The 19,199-nt window shown below is 37.8% G+C and overlaps 1 protein-coding gene across 2 annotated transcripts in view; it reads left to right on the top strand.

Moving 5' to 3' along the window:
* The window catches only part of LOC101890702 (transcription factor hamlet), a 75,199-nt gene extending 69,153 nt beyond the window's left edge, over positions 1–6,046 (top strand). For both annotated transcript variants that reach the window (XM_020035483.2, XM_020035484.2), the window contains exons 7-8: positions 2,885–3,934; positions 4,056–6,046. In XM_020035483.2, coding sequence (XP_019891042.2) covers positions 2,885–3,934; positions 4,056–5,237 — 2,232 coding nt within the window. In that variant the 3' untranslated portion in view covers positions 5,238–6,046. The remainder of the gene's footprint in view (positions 1–2,884; positions 3,935–4,055) is intronic.
* Positions 6,047–19,199: the final 13,153 nt, after the last annotated feature.

The following is a 19,199-nucleotide window of genomic DNA, read 5'->3' as shown; positions in this document are numbered from 1 at the left end:
TTTTCGGTTCTATTAGCTTTATAATCGTACACCGCCTTTTCAGACCAGTTACTACCAGCAAAATTTCCATTCCTTCGGATGAACACATTATATGCTGACATTACTCATTACTTGGTAATAAGAAAAGTATGTCATTTTAGCCTGTATATTTAAGAAATAACCCATTATTTTCCACCTACTGGCAACGCAGAAGGATATTCGTTCACACTAACTTTCAGTGGGTTGATCGGTTCATAAGGGTCCAAGCTTTTGCTGTTTTTTTAATTCTCCATTTTAAGATACCCTCAGAAACCGCCTTTTGAAAAATACCTTTTACCATTGATCCAATTATTTGACCTCTTTGACATTTTCAATGGTGAACCTCGTACCCCACTCGAATTAGAAAGAAACCAAAGTTTATTCCCCCCCCCCTTTTTTTAGAAACATGAAAAAGGAAAAGCTTTGTAAGGATGTAACAGATTAAGATTACCAGCCATACAATCTCCAATGCTGTGACCATAGATCAAAACAAACACACACACACATAACCACAATGACAACTGCTGAACAAACAAGCAGCACACGATAAATGAGAAGAAAAAATGTCGCCAACTTCAGCTACCGCCTTTTAAGTCACTGAAACTGGCCAGAGCGAAAGAGTGCGAAGAGGGTGGGGGTAGACTTTCAAAGTCATCAACATTACCACTCCCCAAATGGCCATAAATATATCGTTCAATACATTCTCTTTGTAGGTTGGTGGTGGTTAACCTGGTCTCTTCTTTAGCGGTCTCCGGTGTTGCTGTTGTTGCTACAAAATTACCTTCAAAAAATCATGATCGTCATTATTGTTATTATCGGCTAGCTGCGGTCTTAGCCTCATGATCATCGCGCTTTACGACAACATTAAGCTGACACTCAAAAAGCTTCAAAATTTCAGATTTTCGTTTCAGATTTTTTGGGGGTAGAAGGGTGTGGTGGGGGGCAAACTGAAATTCAAGTTAAATAAAAATTGTGATAACCATCCACCCCCACCTACTCTTCTTTCGTTTTCTTTGCTTCATCATCACATCTTTGAATCCGTTTGTTTTCTTGTTGCTGTTGCTGTTGTTGCTGCTCAGTAGTAGTCGAATCTAATCCATTTAATGTGGTAATAGTGAGCAGCACGAGCTACACAACAATCATTCTTCAATTTTTTTTGTCTAGGAGTTTTTTCTTCTTGCATTGTTTGGCAAAAAAGACGAGGAATTGGAAATGGATGAAATGAACCTTAAGAGGGTGGTGTATACATTCTTCTGAGATTCTCTTTATTTCCCGTTTCAGGATGTATGGAGAGAAATACTTATTTGATCAACGTTTCCTGAAAATATTTACCAATTCCCAAAGTTGTCTTAAATTTTTATTCTGCCAAAATTTTGGACTTCCAACTTTAAGCTTAAAACTGTATTTAGACCAGGACCAGATAGAGAGCCACACTTTTATGTTATCCCGTTGTTACTCTCTCATTACATTGTTTGGTAATCTCTCTTTGAAGGCCCGCTTGCCTGCTTCTGGCTGAACCTGATTTAGGATTTCACTTTTCTTCTCGACTTTTTAACCATCCCCCTTCTGTTAAGGTTTTAATACCGAGAATTACGGCCCGTAGGCCCGCTTTGGGCTGGGCCTGTTTTATAGTGTTATTTTTCGATTTCACTTCTCTTCCCAAATTTTCACACCACCTCCTCTTCTTCTAAGGCCCCAATACCCTCGAAAATGATTTTTTGACAGCATGATTAGGCAGGCCAAATAACAAGACGCTAAATCAACAATTTATATATCGAAAACATTTTCGGAATGTGTCGGTGTGCGTGCAAAGCATTGGCGGCGGGTGGCAGACAAATGGCCCAAAAGGTTTCTACAGAAATTTGTCAGTGTGTGTGTGTGTGAGTACCTCGATTGAATAACGGTAGATGGCTTGACAACGCTCACACTCACTCACCTCGATGACGACGATCGCCGACGACAATTGTATCAATTGATGGCCAGCAATTGTTCGATCACTTGGTGTTATCAATAATGGTTGGACGGATGGATGGATGGATGGACAGGCATTTAAATGGTGGAGGGAGTGTTGGATTGTAATCCCCCTCCCTTCTCTACCACCAGCGATCTCATTTGCGTAATCAACTAGTTTGAGTGAGCGAGTGCGGGATTTACGTTGTTTGTTTGTAAGCCCCGCTTTGGCAGATCCGTTTAGAGACGTTTCAAAAAATCTCTGTTTTTTTTTCGTCGTTGTTTTCTCCAAGAAATTCGATTAACCGAACAATTGATTGGAGGAGTAAGTGAATGAGTACAGAGAACGCAACTGGATTTGGGTAAACGCCACAGCAGTGGTAGGTAGCCGCCGTCATTTCTTGTAGGGCTATTCATTCATTTACCAAACAATATATTGTCTGTCCCGTTCGGCTGGCTGGCTGGTGGTGCTGGCATGATTGATTGATTATATTTTCGTTTTCGTTTGGTAGCTTTTTAAGACCACAAAAGAGCATCTAAAGACCACCACCACCACTACCAGCGAATAACGCCTGATTTGTCCTCTAAATACAAAAAAGAAGGTATTTTACATACCATAGGCAGGCACGCACACACACACATTCTCATTGTAGCCACTTTACATTTGGCCAGAGATGGTTTTAAAGGTTGGCCTGCTGGGTTTTGTTGCTGTCACACACGGTAGCCACCACCGTTAGGCCTGTTTCTTTGTTGTTGCTTCTTTGGAAGAAAACAAAATGAGATTGATTTTTGGTTTTAGCTTTCAAAGCGTTAACACTTTTTCGATTCATCCATCGCGCACACACACATACATACACACACTTATTAGACATTATCTAATTCTCTTCAATAATTTTTTTCTGTTTCATTTTTTTAGGTATTTTGTGATCCATCGAATCTACAGCGTCATATTCGTACCCACCACATTGGTGCCAGAAGTCACGCCTGTCCCGAGTGCGGCAAAACATTTGCCACTTCATCTGGCCTCAAGCAACACACGCACATTCACTCCTCCATCAAGCCGTTCCAGTGCGAGGTGTGCTTCAAAGCGTACACGCAGTTCTCGAATTTGTGTCGGCACAAGCGGATGCACGCCGACTGTCGCATGCAGATCAAGTGCAACAAGTGCGGCCAGAGCTTCAGCACCGTTACCTCATTGTCGAAACACAAGCGTTTTTGTGATTCCACCAACGTACCGCCGGCAGGAGTCGGATTGCCACCCAGTCTACCTCATCCAGCAACGTTGCATCATCAGGCCCAGGCCCAGTCCTCGTCGGCAGCCCAAGCTCGATCTAGCGGCGGCGGTGTCAACGGCGTTTCGCAGTTTGCCAACAACATGGCCACTCCACCCAACCCCTTTTCGCTGTTCATGCGTTCACCCTATTTCCCACCATTTCCGGCAATGGCCTATGGCTTGCAGAGCATATTCCCTCAGGCTCCAGCGGTGCCCACGCCTAACTTCCCTCTGATGTTCAGCAAACCTAATGTGGATCTAAGACTACAACAGCAGCAGCAGCAACATCAACAACAGCAGCTGCGTTCTCCAGTATCACATCAGCAAAAGAGCGGTGGACATTTGAAACACAACTCCATGTCGCCCAATTTACCCAAGGAGCAAATGGCGGCAGTTCATGAGGCCTTTGGTTTATCCATGGAAAAGCAGGCAATGGAGAGAGACGACAACAAGCCATCACGTAATTCCTCTGTAGAGCGCTCACCATCATCATCGTCGCGGGGCGTTAGCCACACACAGACTCTTAAAAAGGAGTCTCAGCATTATACCTCCGATGAGGAATCCAATTCCGTGGTGGAACTGAAAACTGAACCCAAGGATGAAGAAGACGAGGAAAAAGAAATTGGAAATACCAAACATCGTAGTGATGATGAAGAAGAGGAGAATGTTTCTCGACACAATGATGAAGATAAGGTGAGTATTCGAAAAAGAATAAGTCTTCGAAAACAAGATTTTTAGGGAAACTCCCTGTGTGCTCCCAATTGTTGCTAATGACCAGTTTTTTAATTATTTTATTTTATTTTCGCCTTTACAGAAATCAATTGACATTGTTTCGGTCTCGCCACGTCATGAACAGGAACCCCACACCAAATCAACAGCTGCCGCCGAACTACCTCTGGATCTAAGCTTATCGCGCAAGCGCATTTCATCAAGCGATTCCCGTGACAGCCACGAGGAAAACAGCCAGAAATCAATGGTGCTGCAGCAACACAGCCCCCGCGTTCGCAGCCCCATAGCCAATGAGGAGCTCAGCAATGCTGAAAGCTATGAACCACCCAAAAAGAAATCCTCCTCCTTGAGAGCTGCCTTTGGCCTGGGCAGCAGAACATCAACTGCCTCACCGGGACCCACACCCTCACCATCGCCACCCATGACAAATGGCAATGGAACCAATGGCATCAACGAAACCGCCCCTAATGCCAATATGCCACCCACATGTCCACGACCCATACACCCGATGCTGCTGGACGAACTCTATCGCACACACGCATTGGAATCAGCCTTTCAACGTCCGTTCCCTTTTTTAGGACTAATGGGCGAGCGGCCGGCCTTTGATGCCAATGCGTTGCGCGCTAGAGGAGAGTCGTTTCCGCCCGAACCAATCTTTCGCGAGGCCCTAAGAGGTCTGTCGTCGGGTGTAATGGCTGCCGCCGCCCATCAATCTGGAAAACTTAAGGATCGTTATACTTGCAAGTTCTGTGGCAAAGTATTTCCCCGCTCGGCAAATTTGACACGCCACCTGAGGACCCACACGGGGGAGCAACCCTACACATGTAAATACTGCGATCGGGCCTTTAGTATTTCGTCGAATTTGCAGAGGCATGTGCGCAACATCCACAACAAGGAGAGACCTTTCCGTTGTCATCTCTGCGATCGTTGCTTTGGCCAGCAGACGAATTTGGATCGCCATCTGAAGAAACACGAGGCTGAATCGACGGGATTGGCCATCAGTGATTCGCCGTCGTCAAATGAGGCTGATCGTGACGACTCGTATTTCGATGAAATACGTAGTTTTATGGATCGTGTTACATACAACGAAGAGATGTACACCCCGACGAGTATGGGTAATGGAGAAAATGACACCGACTACAATGGCAGTGATGGCGAAAATGAGCTGTCCGTGTCAAGACCCTCATCGGTCGATGAGTTAAATGGGGAGAATAGTAAAGCAACGGGACAGAATGAAACGGTGACAGTCACCGAAGATGAGCAGTAATTTTGGAAGAGAGAGAATGAGGAATTTAATTTTGTTATGGAATGGCCCATATGCTGACCACGGGGTGTTTCTATTTAGCCTGTAAATATGTACTAATCATAGCTTTAGGTAATTTTCAATTACAACTAAGAAAAAAAAACAACAACATTTAAATTTAATTTTTTTAACATTTAAGCGTTATCTTTTTAATTCCTATAAGAAAAAAACAACAACAACAAAACAAGTAGCAATAAGAAAAAAAATTAAACAACAAAAAAACATTGAATTGAATATCAATGGCAACAACACCCAAAACTGATAATAAATGAAATGGAAATTGAATTGTTTAATTAAAAGAGAAAAAAAAAAAAAAACAAACTAAATTAAGAGCACTGCTATTAAAATATTTCAAAACACACACACACACATACTTATTTTTTTTAATTTTTTGGTGTATCCAAACATCCTTGGAATTTGAATAATGTGTGATGATGATGACGATGACTTGGAAGTGATTTCGTTTGTTTCGTTTTTTTGAAATTTGTTTTGTCATTCGCATTTAATTTCGAAAACTATGAAATGACAAAAAACCAACCCCAACAACAAAAACAACCACAACGAGATATTTATAATGTTATTTTGTTCTTAAGCTTAAGCAAAACAAAACTATAATATTTTGTACATAAAACAACAACAACACCCACAACCAAAACTATACATAGTAGTAAAAATATCAAGAAAAAAAATAATTATTACACAACTTGTTTATTTATTTAGCAATAAGTTATTTTTTGGCGATAGTATTTTTTAAATAAATAATTTTTGAAATATACATATTTTTTTAATATAAAATAATTTCTAGTGAAATAATTTGTTTTCCTTTTTTCTTTAGTTTTAAGCCCACCCACACACACATACAGACACCATTTCGTTAGTTTTAATTCAATTAAAAATCTAATGAGGATCGTCAATTTTGTTTGGAAATTGGTTGCAAGCAAATTCCAACAAATTCGTATTTATAAATACCATTAATTATTGTTAGTAATTGAATTATTATCATTCTTATAATTTTGTAATTTTTTCGATTTAGTTTCAAAAATTTAAATAACAGAAAATGATAACGTAATATGAGAACATTATTATTCAAAATAAAAAAAACAAAAGAAACAAACAAATTTAAACAAAAATATACACATAAATTTAATCAAAAAATAAAAATGTGTTTTCATTTTTTTCTTTGTGAAGGAGTTGTAGTTTTATGAAAAAATTTATGAAAAAAATGTTCTTTTAATTTCCTTCTGGTTATGTTCTTAATCTTTATTCCGCTTACAATAGCCTTTATGTAAGATTCCATTGTTTATACCCTCAGCCATATGGCTACGGTCACAACGTGCGTAGTCGAAATAACGGTTTTAGACCCTAGGTCTCTTTGGACCAAATCCGTCTCAGGACTTTTGGAGTCGATCTAGCGATGTCCGTCCGTCTGTCAGTCTGGCTGGTGCGCACGATACATCTCGAAGGGAGTATCGCATACTCCCTTGGTCCAAACTTGGTACATCATAATATTTTTGTCAAACTTAGATCGAGGTCGGAGGTGGGCAATATCGGTTCACTTCTTCTGGTACCTCCCCCACAAAAGATCGATATTTTCAAAAAAATATATATTTTCTGCACAGAAAGAGAAACGATAATCCGATTCTGCCCCAACTTTGCAAATCCTAATATTTGCGTTAGTGCTAGGTAAGGAGCGAAAATGGACAGTATCGGTCCACTCCACCACCCCCACAAAGGGTCAAAATTTGGAATAATTACAACTCTTATAAGATATGATGTAAGAATCCGATTGTCTTAAAATTGTACACATCAAAATAATTTTATTAACCCAAGGTCTCGTGTTAAGACAGAATGCATCGGTCCACTCCTTTTGAAAATTTCGACCTTTTGTTGGGTAGGTAACAAAAGGTAGAAATTTATATAAAAAAATATATATATATATTCTGCACAGAAAGAGAAGCAATACTCCGAGTTTGCTCCAATTTTGCAAGTGCTAATATTTGCCTCAGTTCTTGGTCAGGTGCAAAAATAATAATATAATATCGATCCACCATGTTCTTCCCCCACAAAGGGTCTAAATTTTGAATAATTATAACTCTTATAAAATGTGATGTAAGAAGCCGCTTGTTTTAAAATTTCAACCATCTCAATATTTTTATAAACTCAAGATCTGGTGTTAAGATGGAATATATCGGTCCAGTCCTTCTGGTACTTCCCAAACAAAAGGTCGACATTTTGAATATCCATGAAACTCATAAAACGCAAAATAAGCATCAGGTTCTCTTTATACTTCACACATCCCATTATTTCTTCTAACACAAGATCTGTTGTGAAGATGTGATATATCGTTCCACTCCTACTCCACTGTACCTCCCCCACAAAGGTTCAAAATTTTGAATATCCATGAAGCTCATAACAAGTGAAATTAACATCCGATTCCATTCCAGACTTGGAACATCTCAATATTTCCATCAACACAAGATCTGTTATAAAGATGGTAGCGATCAGACCTTTTCTTTTGCTACCTGCCCCTCATAGGGTTCATGATTTTTAAAAACAAAAGGCTTAAAGAGAGCGGCATAAGAATCCAACTCCCTTCAAATGTTACACATAAAAATATTTTTGCTAACACAAGATATGTTGGGAAGATGATACATATCTGCGTACCCCTTCTGATATCTCACCCACAAAAGGTCACAATTTTCAATACTCGTTTCTATCATAACTTGCGAAACAATTCAGCGATCCGTTGCAACTTGCTATATCTAAATATTTCTCTCAACCAGAAACCTGAGATGAATATTGAATGTATGATTTCGCGTAAAATTGGATATACATTTTCGGTTTTCTTGTAATTAATCGAGCATTGGCTGTGGGTATATATCTGTCAGCAAAACCGACTGATACTTTTTTATTTGCTTTAAGTGGCGTTAAGTACGCGATCTTTATTGAGCCGTCATTGGTCTAAACGACAGAGCTTTATAAGTTACTAGGGGGTAATTACTGTTCCATATTAACAAATAATTCTGAAATGGGACTGAAATCTCCAATATAACTTAATTAATGTGGTACCATTATGCACCAAAATTCCTATTTGAGAGAGGTTTCAAAAAAAGCCAGCGATTCTGAGAAAACTTCGTATGTCTATATATTTTTGTCAACCAAACATCTGATGTGAATATATACTTTATCGGCTTATTCCTTCTCGTAATTCCCTCGCAAAAGTTGAAAATTATGATTAACAATTATTCACAAAAAAAATGGTTATAGTTTGCTGATTTTCTTCCACTTGAAACTGGAGATAAAGCATCAGAATCAGAGGTACCTCTCAAAAATTTAGATTTTATATGCATATATTGATCACTTACAGATACAGTTTCCAAATTTGGAATGCGTAACGGAATTTAGAACAAAAATTAACTTGCCAAATTATATTGAAACCAGTTCAGATTTCGATATAGCTCCCATATATATTTTCGGTCAATTCCATATATTTGATGCATTAAACACGCTGTGTACGCCGCATGTCAATGAAATTTGGAATGTATGATGAATTTGTCTAAAAAGTTTGTTTTCCAGAAAACTACACAGCTGTTTAATTGAGGATACAATTATTACGGGGAAATATGTTGCTACATCGAATTCTCTAATTGCAACTGAAATGCCACTCAACTTCAAAAAATTGCAGTTTCCCGTACGCTTGGCATTTGCTATGAAATTAGTAAATCCTTCGTGTATGCGGACTAAATTTGGCAAGTTCCTGTTTTTCTCATGGTAAAAATCAAAAGGGGTAGCAACGCGCACCGGGTTCTGCTAGTAGCATTAACGAGGATCAGATGATCTTTCCTTGCTGGTTCCTTCATGGTTCTTTTTGTCAAACAACTTTATATAATCTGATGGGAAGCCATTTTATTTAATTTGTATAGAAGACCAAAGTCATACTGTATCAAATGCTTTAGCAATATCGAGGAACACAATTTCAATACTTTCTCTGTTTTTTTAAACCCCCCACCATAGTATGGAGGTTATATTAAGTATGTCTTTCCGTTTGTAACACCTCGAAATATACATTTTAGACCACACGAAGAATATATGGTATATCCCCCATATAATGCTTCCTTATATTCCTGATTTGGGCTACCTTATTAAGCGATTTTTTCAAGTTTCGCATTTGAATATTGTAATGGCTTAGGGCTAAAGTTGCCGATGCAGATCCACGTCGTCGTGATGGCTACATTTGGTATTTTTTGATTTTAACAGATTTTATTTTTTTTTAAATTGCCAAATTCGTTCCAAATGATGGAGGGTATTCAAAGTCGGCTCGGCCGAACTTACAGCTTCTTTCTTTTATATAATTAGTAATTCGCTTTACTTGGTGTACTGTTGAATGTTCTTTTCGGAACACCCACTGCTCTTTTAATAATAAACCATTAGTTTCTGTGAATCCTTCAACTCTGTTGAGTAAATTTTTTTCAATAACTTTATCTATACATGTAAACGTACTAATTGGCCGATAGCTTTTAGGGAACTAACTTTCCTCCTAATTTCTAATTTATGCTGACTTCGAATATTATTTGAAATGCTAGAGTTAAAATTATTTTTGTTTCGTTGGTTTTTAACTAATCTAACTCATGTTATATATCAGGAATTTTGAACCCATTTATCCGGTTTATATTTAATTGAACTGTAAAACGATTTTTAATAGTCTTGATTTTTCATATTTCTTAATTTAATGTTTCCATATTCAATAATCAGGAAACATTACAGTCCTCTATTCTGTGTAAAATATACCCTGAATAATTATAACTTTTTTTAATTTTCAGCAACCTTTAATTACGGATCACTGACAGATAATAATGCTATTATTACCATTCTGCTGCATTTCTACTGCTCTTAATAAAATTATTTAATACTAATCTGATTACACCGACACACACATAACCACACTCAATCCCAACATATATGAAAACTGAAAGTAATGGATTACAACTAAAAATTGCAAAATCCAAATGACGAAGAAATAGAAAAAATCCAAACCATTGACCGCATTGTCCAGCCTGACTCTACAAAGTATCAACATCAACGGAGATTTACATAGCGAAATCTTTCGACATATTTGACATAAATTCCTTTTCGTTCAGCTACGCCAATTGCTACGATTCCGATACGATGTTGAATCAGAACACATAATGCCTCGGCCGCCGGTGCTGCCGCTTCACTAACACGTTTCTTATTTAGAATAGCACAGAAGTTTTTACTTTCATTAACTGCGCATGCACGACACAAATCTCTGTGACAACGCCATAAATCTTTCCAAGTTGAGGCAGCGCACAGCACCACCACTAGCCAAGCAACCGGTGGCTTACTCAGAGATAGATACGGTACTGGGGCACATAAACAACCGGCTATAGTCATCCAATTGGAGACACTACCTCCACCATCGTTTGGTTACACTGGCATCCGGACTTCCATTAACTGTGTGGACGACAGTCAGGCTGGTCGGCCGGCTGACTGGCAGGCACATGCATGAATGCGATTCTATTAATTTAAGGCAGCCACCTTCATTCGTTAGAAGTTTCATTTTCATGGTTTCAATTTTCGAGGATTTTGTCAGATTTTTAGATTTGATAGGCCCCCCCTCGACTCTTTTGGCCGCGTCTGGTGTGTAACGGACATTGCCTGCCATAAGTCGCAAAAATGAAATTGCAATTGACAAATTTTGCACGCATGAAATTGAAAGGTTTCGTTTTTTTTTTTTTTTTTGTTGGCTAGTTCGCTTACTGAAATATACCCTGAACCGACCAAGAATCAGAATGGTCAAGAGTGAACCTAACTGTTTTATTTTTTATAATGGAAAGGAGGAACGGACAAATATTTGCCTCGGCGAGTGAATGACTGCTCAAATGAGTTATGTTTGCATATGATCCGCAAAGCCAAGAGTCGTCTATGGCAGCCTAGAAAATAAAATAAATAAAAGATGGAAAAACAAAAAAAAAAAAAGGAACAGTCAAATCGAAGAACATGCAACATGAAACATGGCCAAAATCTGTCTATAACGATGTGATAAAAATTAAGCTTAGAGTGCCTTTAGTTGGGCAAACACCACACCACAAATAGACAGCACGAGATTTTAATTTCAATATAAACGTGTTTTTGTTGATTTGAAAAAGTACGAGGGGTGGTTGCGGTAGATATATTTGATATAGGTCCACCTTGTGTATAGGTAAAATGCATGAATCTTGGTATTTTGAAGCAGTAGTATATTTCAAACGAATTGGATGTAATTTAAGTTTCTTGGTTCCCTTAAAATAAAAATTATCCAAATATTAAAAACAAAATCAATATAGACCCAGCTATTAAGCAGGTTTAGGTGTTTTCGAGAAGGGTCAGGATCTTAAGATCAGAAGGCCTTACGAACAATGTGTTGTAATTTCATATTTTAGGTTCTTAACGCATATAAGATCTATTTAAATCTTCAAAATTGATAATATTTAATAGATTTTAGGAATTTTAAGATTATAGAAAATTTTGGGTAAAACATTTTTTTGCATTGGTTCAAACCATAGCTAACAAAAATGTTGAGCGATTTTCAATCTATACCCAAATTCGAGCGAAGGTACTCCGGCGAGTACAAAAAAATGAGGTATACTATATTTTTCTCTGCTATTTGAAAAAGAGCAGATTCTTTGCAAATATGGCTATTCCCATTCGCCCATTCCACAACCGGAAACGGAAGAATAGCAAGTATGTTGAATATTTTTTTTATCCATCCTGTATCTTATGGTAGTGTGGGTACTTTTGTCGTTTTTACACACAAAATCCAGCGGTCCCTTTGGAAGAAACTCTGATGTTATTCTCTTTATGGTTTTTGAACACGATCTCCTCTCAACATCAAAAACAGATTTTTTAACATACGAACACCGACATCAGCAAAAATACATTTATTTTTCAACTCGAAACTAATTTCCTACTATATCTCGGCCATTTTGAATGCCGCTCTTTATTTTAAAAAATAGGAGTACTCAAAAGAATGGGGAGAGAGTAGAGAGTAATTTTCTTCAAAAATAATCGAGTACTATTTTCACTCGGGTTTGGTATCGAGCAATAAGGAATCCTGTTTATCCTTATTTCTCGCGATTAAAAATAACGACCAAGAATAAAGTTGTGATGATTAAAGTGCTATATAAGTGCTATACAGCTACATGCTATTTTTTCATTTTTTAATTTTATTGAATAAAAGCAAAAAATTCGGAAATAGCATCAAATTTGAGTATAAGTTTAGATCTGTTCGAATCGGTAACTTTTGGAACGAATTATGGCCTTCAAACGGCCAATGAAAACGTCACACGCTGCCCGAATGATGCTCTGCGGTATTTTGGGCCGTTCCCGGCGAAGTGCTTTCTTGAGGTGATCGACACTTTGGTATTTTTCAGTGCCAACTTTGCTTTCCAAAATACTCCAGACACAATAGTCCAAAGGATTGGTATCCGGAGATTTTGGTGGCCATTGTACGCTGGAAATGAAGCGAGGAACTTCATTTTGTAATCATTCGTGGGTGGCGCGTGCTGAGTCCTGTTGGAATGTCCAAGATCTGCGGCCAAAATGTTTGCGAGCCCAATATAATATTTTCGCTATAATATTCGGAATTTATTCTGATGCCACGGTCGATTAATACGAGCGGAGAGCGACCATCGGCTGTTATAGCGGCGTACACCATCACCATGGTCGGCGCTTGAGTTCTGATGGCTAACCGAGGCTGCACATTTCAGCTGACCTCTTTGGCAAGTAAACACGATCATTTTGTTTGTTTACAAACTGTTGGACAACGAATGTTATCTCATCGGAGAAAACCAAATTCGGCAGTTCACCACTTTCGGCCAAGCGAAGCAACTTTTTAGCTCTTTTGAGTCTATTTTCTTTCTGTTGCGGTGTATGTTTTCAATTTCAATGTCTTTACCCCGAGCTCATTTTTCAATATTTGCCGATGGAATATTGCAATATATTCAGCTCAAGGGTCATTCTTCGGCCACTGCGATGCGGGTTTCGATCAAGTCGCTTATTTACTTTTCGAATCATTTTGATACAACATAAACCATATCTTAACCACAAACGTCAAAGGTAACATCCATATCAAATTTCAATATTTCATATATATTCCGTTGCCCAATACCAATTTTAGTACTTTTCGTTCAATTACAGTACACATTTGCAAAACCACCACCAGATACCAACAGAGACCTTAATATAAAACTTCGGAATTCCAGCTCTGTCTGCGCATCCAATACCAATACCCAATTTAGTACCACTTAGCACTTTTCGTAAAATTATAGCACACATATACGAAACCATATGTCCAGGATGCACATGAACAGCGGCCCTAATACCAAATGTCAGATTTCAAGCACTATCCCTTCACCCAATACAAAACTGTACCAAATATAGTACTTTTCGTACACTTTTGCACATTTCCAAAAACCACCTCTCTATTACAAAAATATACCACCAACAGAAACCAAAATATAAAAGTTTAGCTTTTTTCGTTCAGCCTAAACCAAAGTGTTTCAAATTTAGTGCCATTTAGTACAGTTCGCATACTTAGTACACATTTCCAAGACTACCTTAATATATGCAACATTGATTCCTATTCTAAATTTCATGTTTCTCGGTCTACCCTGGTACCAAATATAGTACATTTTAGTATTTTTCGTACACTTATAGTGTGAATTTCCAAAAAAACCGTTGATACATTTATCAATCTATCAGTGATCCTCATTCCAAATTTAAGGGTTCTAGGGCTAATGGTTCGTCAAATACGAGGGTACCATATTTCCAAAAACATAGCCTTATCTGATACCTTCGAAGCAAGGTTCTAGCTGAGCCGTTCTATCTGGGAGTGACTGAATCGTAAAGTCAGTGAATTACTTTGCACTTTTATAAATATAGATTGATATTTCCGAGTACCTACGACATGATGACAAATATTGTGGAATATTCTGTCGAAGGAGATTTTTAAAAAATAAATTAATTAAATTTTTAAAAAGTAAAATAAAAATAAAATAATAGATGAAATCAGAAAATTAATGTGCACTGATAGTACGGTTCTTATAAATAATGTTTGAGGATTATTTCATGCTAAAGTTGACCGTGATTGCGCCTCAAATGGTCAAATGGATGGACCCAATCTACTTCAGAAAATCTGGAGTCTAGCTAGCTATATCTGGATTTGTAATTCGAGCCCTATCTAGTCATAACTGTCCGAGAGTAGTCGATTCGACAATTATGACTAGATAGGGTGTATTTTTGGAGTAATTAGGTGAGGTAGTGTTTAACTCTAGCAAATTTCAACGTCGGTTGGTGCAACGAGCAAATTATTACAGTTTACACTTGTCTATGTTTTTAATGGGCACTGCAAATTATAAATTTCGGATCGTTAGAATTATAAACACAACAGGTGAAAAGCAGCTTAGTTCGGCCGGGCCGAAATTTTAATACCCTCCACCATTTGATAGAAACATGAAAAATTTCAAAAAAAAAAAAAAAATCCGAAAACAACCGCTGGCATGAAAACCGTTATATGAGAACCATACGAAGACGTGGACCTGTATACAAAAATTTTTGTCATAGGCTGTAGTACCCATTACGGACTTTAAATATGAAATTTGAAATAAGTGAGGTAAATAATGTCGCTAAAATCATGAAAATACCGAATATAGGGAGGTACCGTTATATGAGGGCTATATGAAAACGTGGACCGATATGGTCCATTTACAAATTTAACCTGCCTACTGGTAAACTGTGCATGTATGCAAAATTTTAGCTTTCTATCTTAATTCGTTCGAAAGATAGCGTGATCGTCTCTAGATCGCCTTAGAATTTTACACTGATCCAGAATATATATACTTCGTAGGGTCTATTATAAATATTTCGAGGAGTTACAAATGTAATGACAAAGCTAAGATAACCTCCATAGAATGGTAGAGGGTATAACAATTCGAAATATCACACATTGCCTAAAATTGCTACACCCAGCCTCGTATAGCAAGCAGTTGATGCTGTTCTCTTTTTTCTAATAAACAAAAACCGAACCTGGTGATTTTGGGGGTATAGATCGATATGAGGCAACTTAAATTGTTACTCCACTAACACCGCCCGGCCTAAGACGAAATAGCAAACACCGACATCATCATCTCCCTCAGCCTCATCGTCAACCTAGCCGTTGCCATTTGAAACATGCAGTGGCACAGTGTTGCATGCTGCAACATACATGTGAAGGAAAATATTTAGATATGTTACTATAAATATATATGTATATAGCATTTTCGTCGATTGGTAGGTAAGTAACCACCACCACCGTTGTTAAGACTATGAAATGTGTATTAAAACTGTAACAACGAAGATAGATACTCTCAGCAAGATGAATAGACAGACGAACAGAGGACGACGTTACAGAAACAAAACAAAAAAAAGCAAATCGACCGGCCAATATTATATCGACCACAAAACAAATGGACGGACGCACAGGCACAACCTCAATCGAGTGAGTGGACGGATGAGGAGCATTGAGAATATGCCCGGCAAGTATGCAACGCATAACTTTGCAAGGTATGTCCATAGACGTCAGACGCCGATGCATGCTCTTTTTTTCTGTTGTTGCTTTGTATTTTGCGATCTGAGTTGTTACGACTTTTTCTAAGCCAGGTTTGAGGTTGTTCTTCTTGTTGCATTGGGTTGGTATATTACGAAGTCTAATACAATACTTAACAAAAAAAAAAGAAAAAAAGACAACGACGCCAATAACTAAGATGACGGAGAAAACCAGATCTAACGTAATTGGAGCAAAATGCGTTGTTGTATGAAATTGTGGATATATCGATCGGATGTTATAAAGACAACATTTAAAATTGAAATTTTGCGAGGAGACAGAAAAAACCGAAACTTTGAAGAAAAACAAAACCGAAATAAAACTAAAAGTTGCGTCATAGCTGAGACAGTTGCTCTTTGGTTGCATCTATTTCACAAAAGGCTCTTCGTTGTGGCACCATGGGTTGGAAGTTGTTTAAATGTTAAGTTCATTAAAAAGTAAAAAAATTGCTTATATTTTAATGAGTTTATAGGCGTCCAAAATACAGGGTGAGATAAAAAATGCAACAACGTCAAACGCCAAAATTTTTATTTTTTTTTTAAATTTCATTGAATGAAAGCAAAAAATGTGCTATTTCCGACATTTTTTGCTTTCATTCAATGAAATTTAAAAAAAATTTGGAATAAGTTTAGATTTGTTCGAATTAGTCACTTTTGGCACGAATTATAGGCTCCAAACGGCCAATGAATGTTGAACGGCCAATTGAATGTTGCTCTGCGATATTTTGGCCCATTCGTGGTGAAGCACTTGCTTAAGGTGATCGACACTTTGGTACTTTTTCGTGCCAACCTTGCTTTCCAAAATACTCCAGACACAATAGTCCAACGGATTGGTATCCGGAGATTTTGGTGGCCATTGTGAGCTGAAAATTAAGGAACCCTATGCGATGGTGCTGAGTCCTGTTGAAATGTCCAAGGTCTGCGGCCAAAATGTTTGCGAGCCCAAGGCTTTGATACACCCTCCAGAATATTTTCGCGATAATATTCGGCATTTAATTTGATGCCACGATAATATGAGCGGAGTGCGACCATCGGCTGTTATGGCGGCGCACTCCACCACTATGGCCTGCGCTTGAGTTCTGGTGCCCAACCGAAGGTGCACATTTTCAGCTGACCTCTTTGGCAAGTAAACACGATAATTTTGTTTGTTTACAAACTGCTGGACAACGATTGCTTCCTCGTCGGAGAAAACCAAATTCGGCCGTTCACCACTTACGGCCAAGCGAAGCAACTCTTCAACTCTTTTGAGTCGATTTTCTTTCGGTTGCGGTGTAAGTTCTTGCACTTTTTGGAATATCAATGGCTTTACCCAGAGCTGCTTTTCAATATTTGCCAAATGGAAGATTGCGATATGTTCAGCTCACGAGCCATTTTTCGTCCAATGCGACGCGGGTTTCGATCAAGTCGCTTCTTTAATTTTCGAACCATTTCTGCTGATGTTGCTGGCTACGCTACCAGATGGTACGAGACATAAAAGATTTATTCACATTTAAATGCTGGAGTGCTCTAACTATAGTCACTTGTGGTTTTCCAGCCAAATATAAAGAAATTACGCTATCACGCTTGAATTCCATCACGAATAATATAATGAGATGTCACTGAAATAATTTTAACAGCTTTGGGACGAGTAGCTTAGAAATGACAGCAGTCTGAAGTTGGTTGCAGCATCTCAGAGCCACAACATAACTTTGTTAAACATTATTATTTCCCTTTTTTGAACTTTATCTATCCTTTTAGATGAATATTTCCAATTATTGCTTAACTAAGTTCCTCGAAAACAATAGACCCACTGTGTCGATCCACATGTCCATCTATTGGTTTTTCGTGCACAAGCCCAACTATCTCAGCTTTGACCAAATTGGAATGCAGCCAGCCAAGTCGACAATGTTGTTGGTCGGTATTGTTGTTGTTGTTTTCCTTCTTTTTTATATTTAGTAACTCGCCAAAATAATTAGACAGGAGGCCAAGTAAACATCTTAGGTTAGGCCACTCAAAATGGTTTAGTACCACCAAAAAATAACACAACTGCACACATACACACACACACACTCTAGAGCATACACTTAAACACAAACGGCTAGCTGGCATCCATGTAAGATTTGTCGGTTTTTTTTTTTTTGCCGAGATTTGTTGTGGTTTCCAGCTTAACTACTCCCACATCATCACCGTAAACAATAACATGACCAACGAAATCAAAACTTTTTATACCCAGCTGGCTGATCAAATAAAATGTGTGTTCCTGTGTGTGTATGAGAGACTCTATAAGGAGTCAGGAGTCGCATTTTTTTGCGGAAGAGAATGATAGCCATTCAACCTAAATTATTTGAATATCTCACACTAAGAGGATTACCTATTCGGATATCAGACATAAGTCAACAAATTATGATTCCTATGATGATGATGATGATGGTGAGAATTACATGGACAAGCGAAGTAGTTGTTGTGACGTCCATGAATGAGTCTCCTGATATAATTCTTATAATTGTAATACTTGCGTAATTCTTTATTAGAAATTCTCTAATATCTGAGAGTATATATATAAATATATATATATATATATATATATATATATATATATATATACATATACTCTCAGATATTAGAGAATATATATATATATATATATATATATATATATATATATATATATATATATATATATATATATATATATATATATAAATATATATATATATATTTTTTTTTAATTTTTTTTTAAATGTTATTAAATGAAAGCAAAATATGTTGAAAATAGCATCAATTTTAAGAATAAATTTAGATTTGTTCGAATTTGTAACCTTTAGCAAGAATCATGGCCTTCAAACCGTCACATGCTGCCCGAATGTTGCTCTGCGGTATTTTGGCTCATTCCTGGGGAAGCGCTTGCTTGAGGTGATCGACACCTTGGCATTTTTTAGTGCCAACCTTGCTTTCCAAAATATCGCCGACACAATAGTCCAACAGATTGGTATCTGCTATTTTAATGGCCATTGTGCGCTGGAAATGAAGCGAAGAACCTCATTTTGTAACCGATGGTGCTGAGTCCTGTTGAAATGTCCAAGGTCTGCGGCCAAAATGTTTGCTTGCCCAAGGCTTTAATACACCCTCCAGGAAATTTTCGCGATAATATTCATCATTTATTCTGATACCATGGTCGATTAATACTAGCGGAGAGCGACCATCTGATGTTATGGCGTCCCACACCATCACCATGGCCGGCGCTTGAGTTCTGGTGGCCAAACGAAGGTGCACATTTTCGGCTGACCTCTTTGGCAAGTAAACACGATC

The sequence above is a fragment of the Musca domestica genome, unplaced genomic scaffold (genome assembly GCF_030504385.1).
Source record: "Musca domestica strain aabys unplaced genomic scaffold, Musca_domestica.polishedcontigs.V.1.1 19, whole genome shotgun sequence".
Lineage (NCBI taxonomy): Eukaryota > Metazoa > Arthropoda > Insecta > Diptera > Muscidae > Musca > Musca domestica.
The sequence above is the reverse complement of the archived record's forward strand: the minus strand, read 5'-3'. Positions and strand labels throughout refer to the sequence as shown.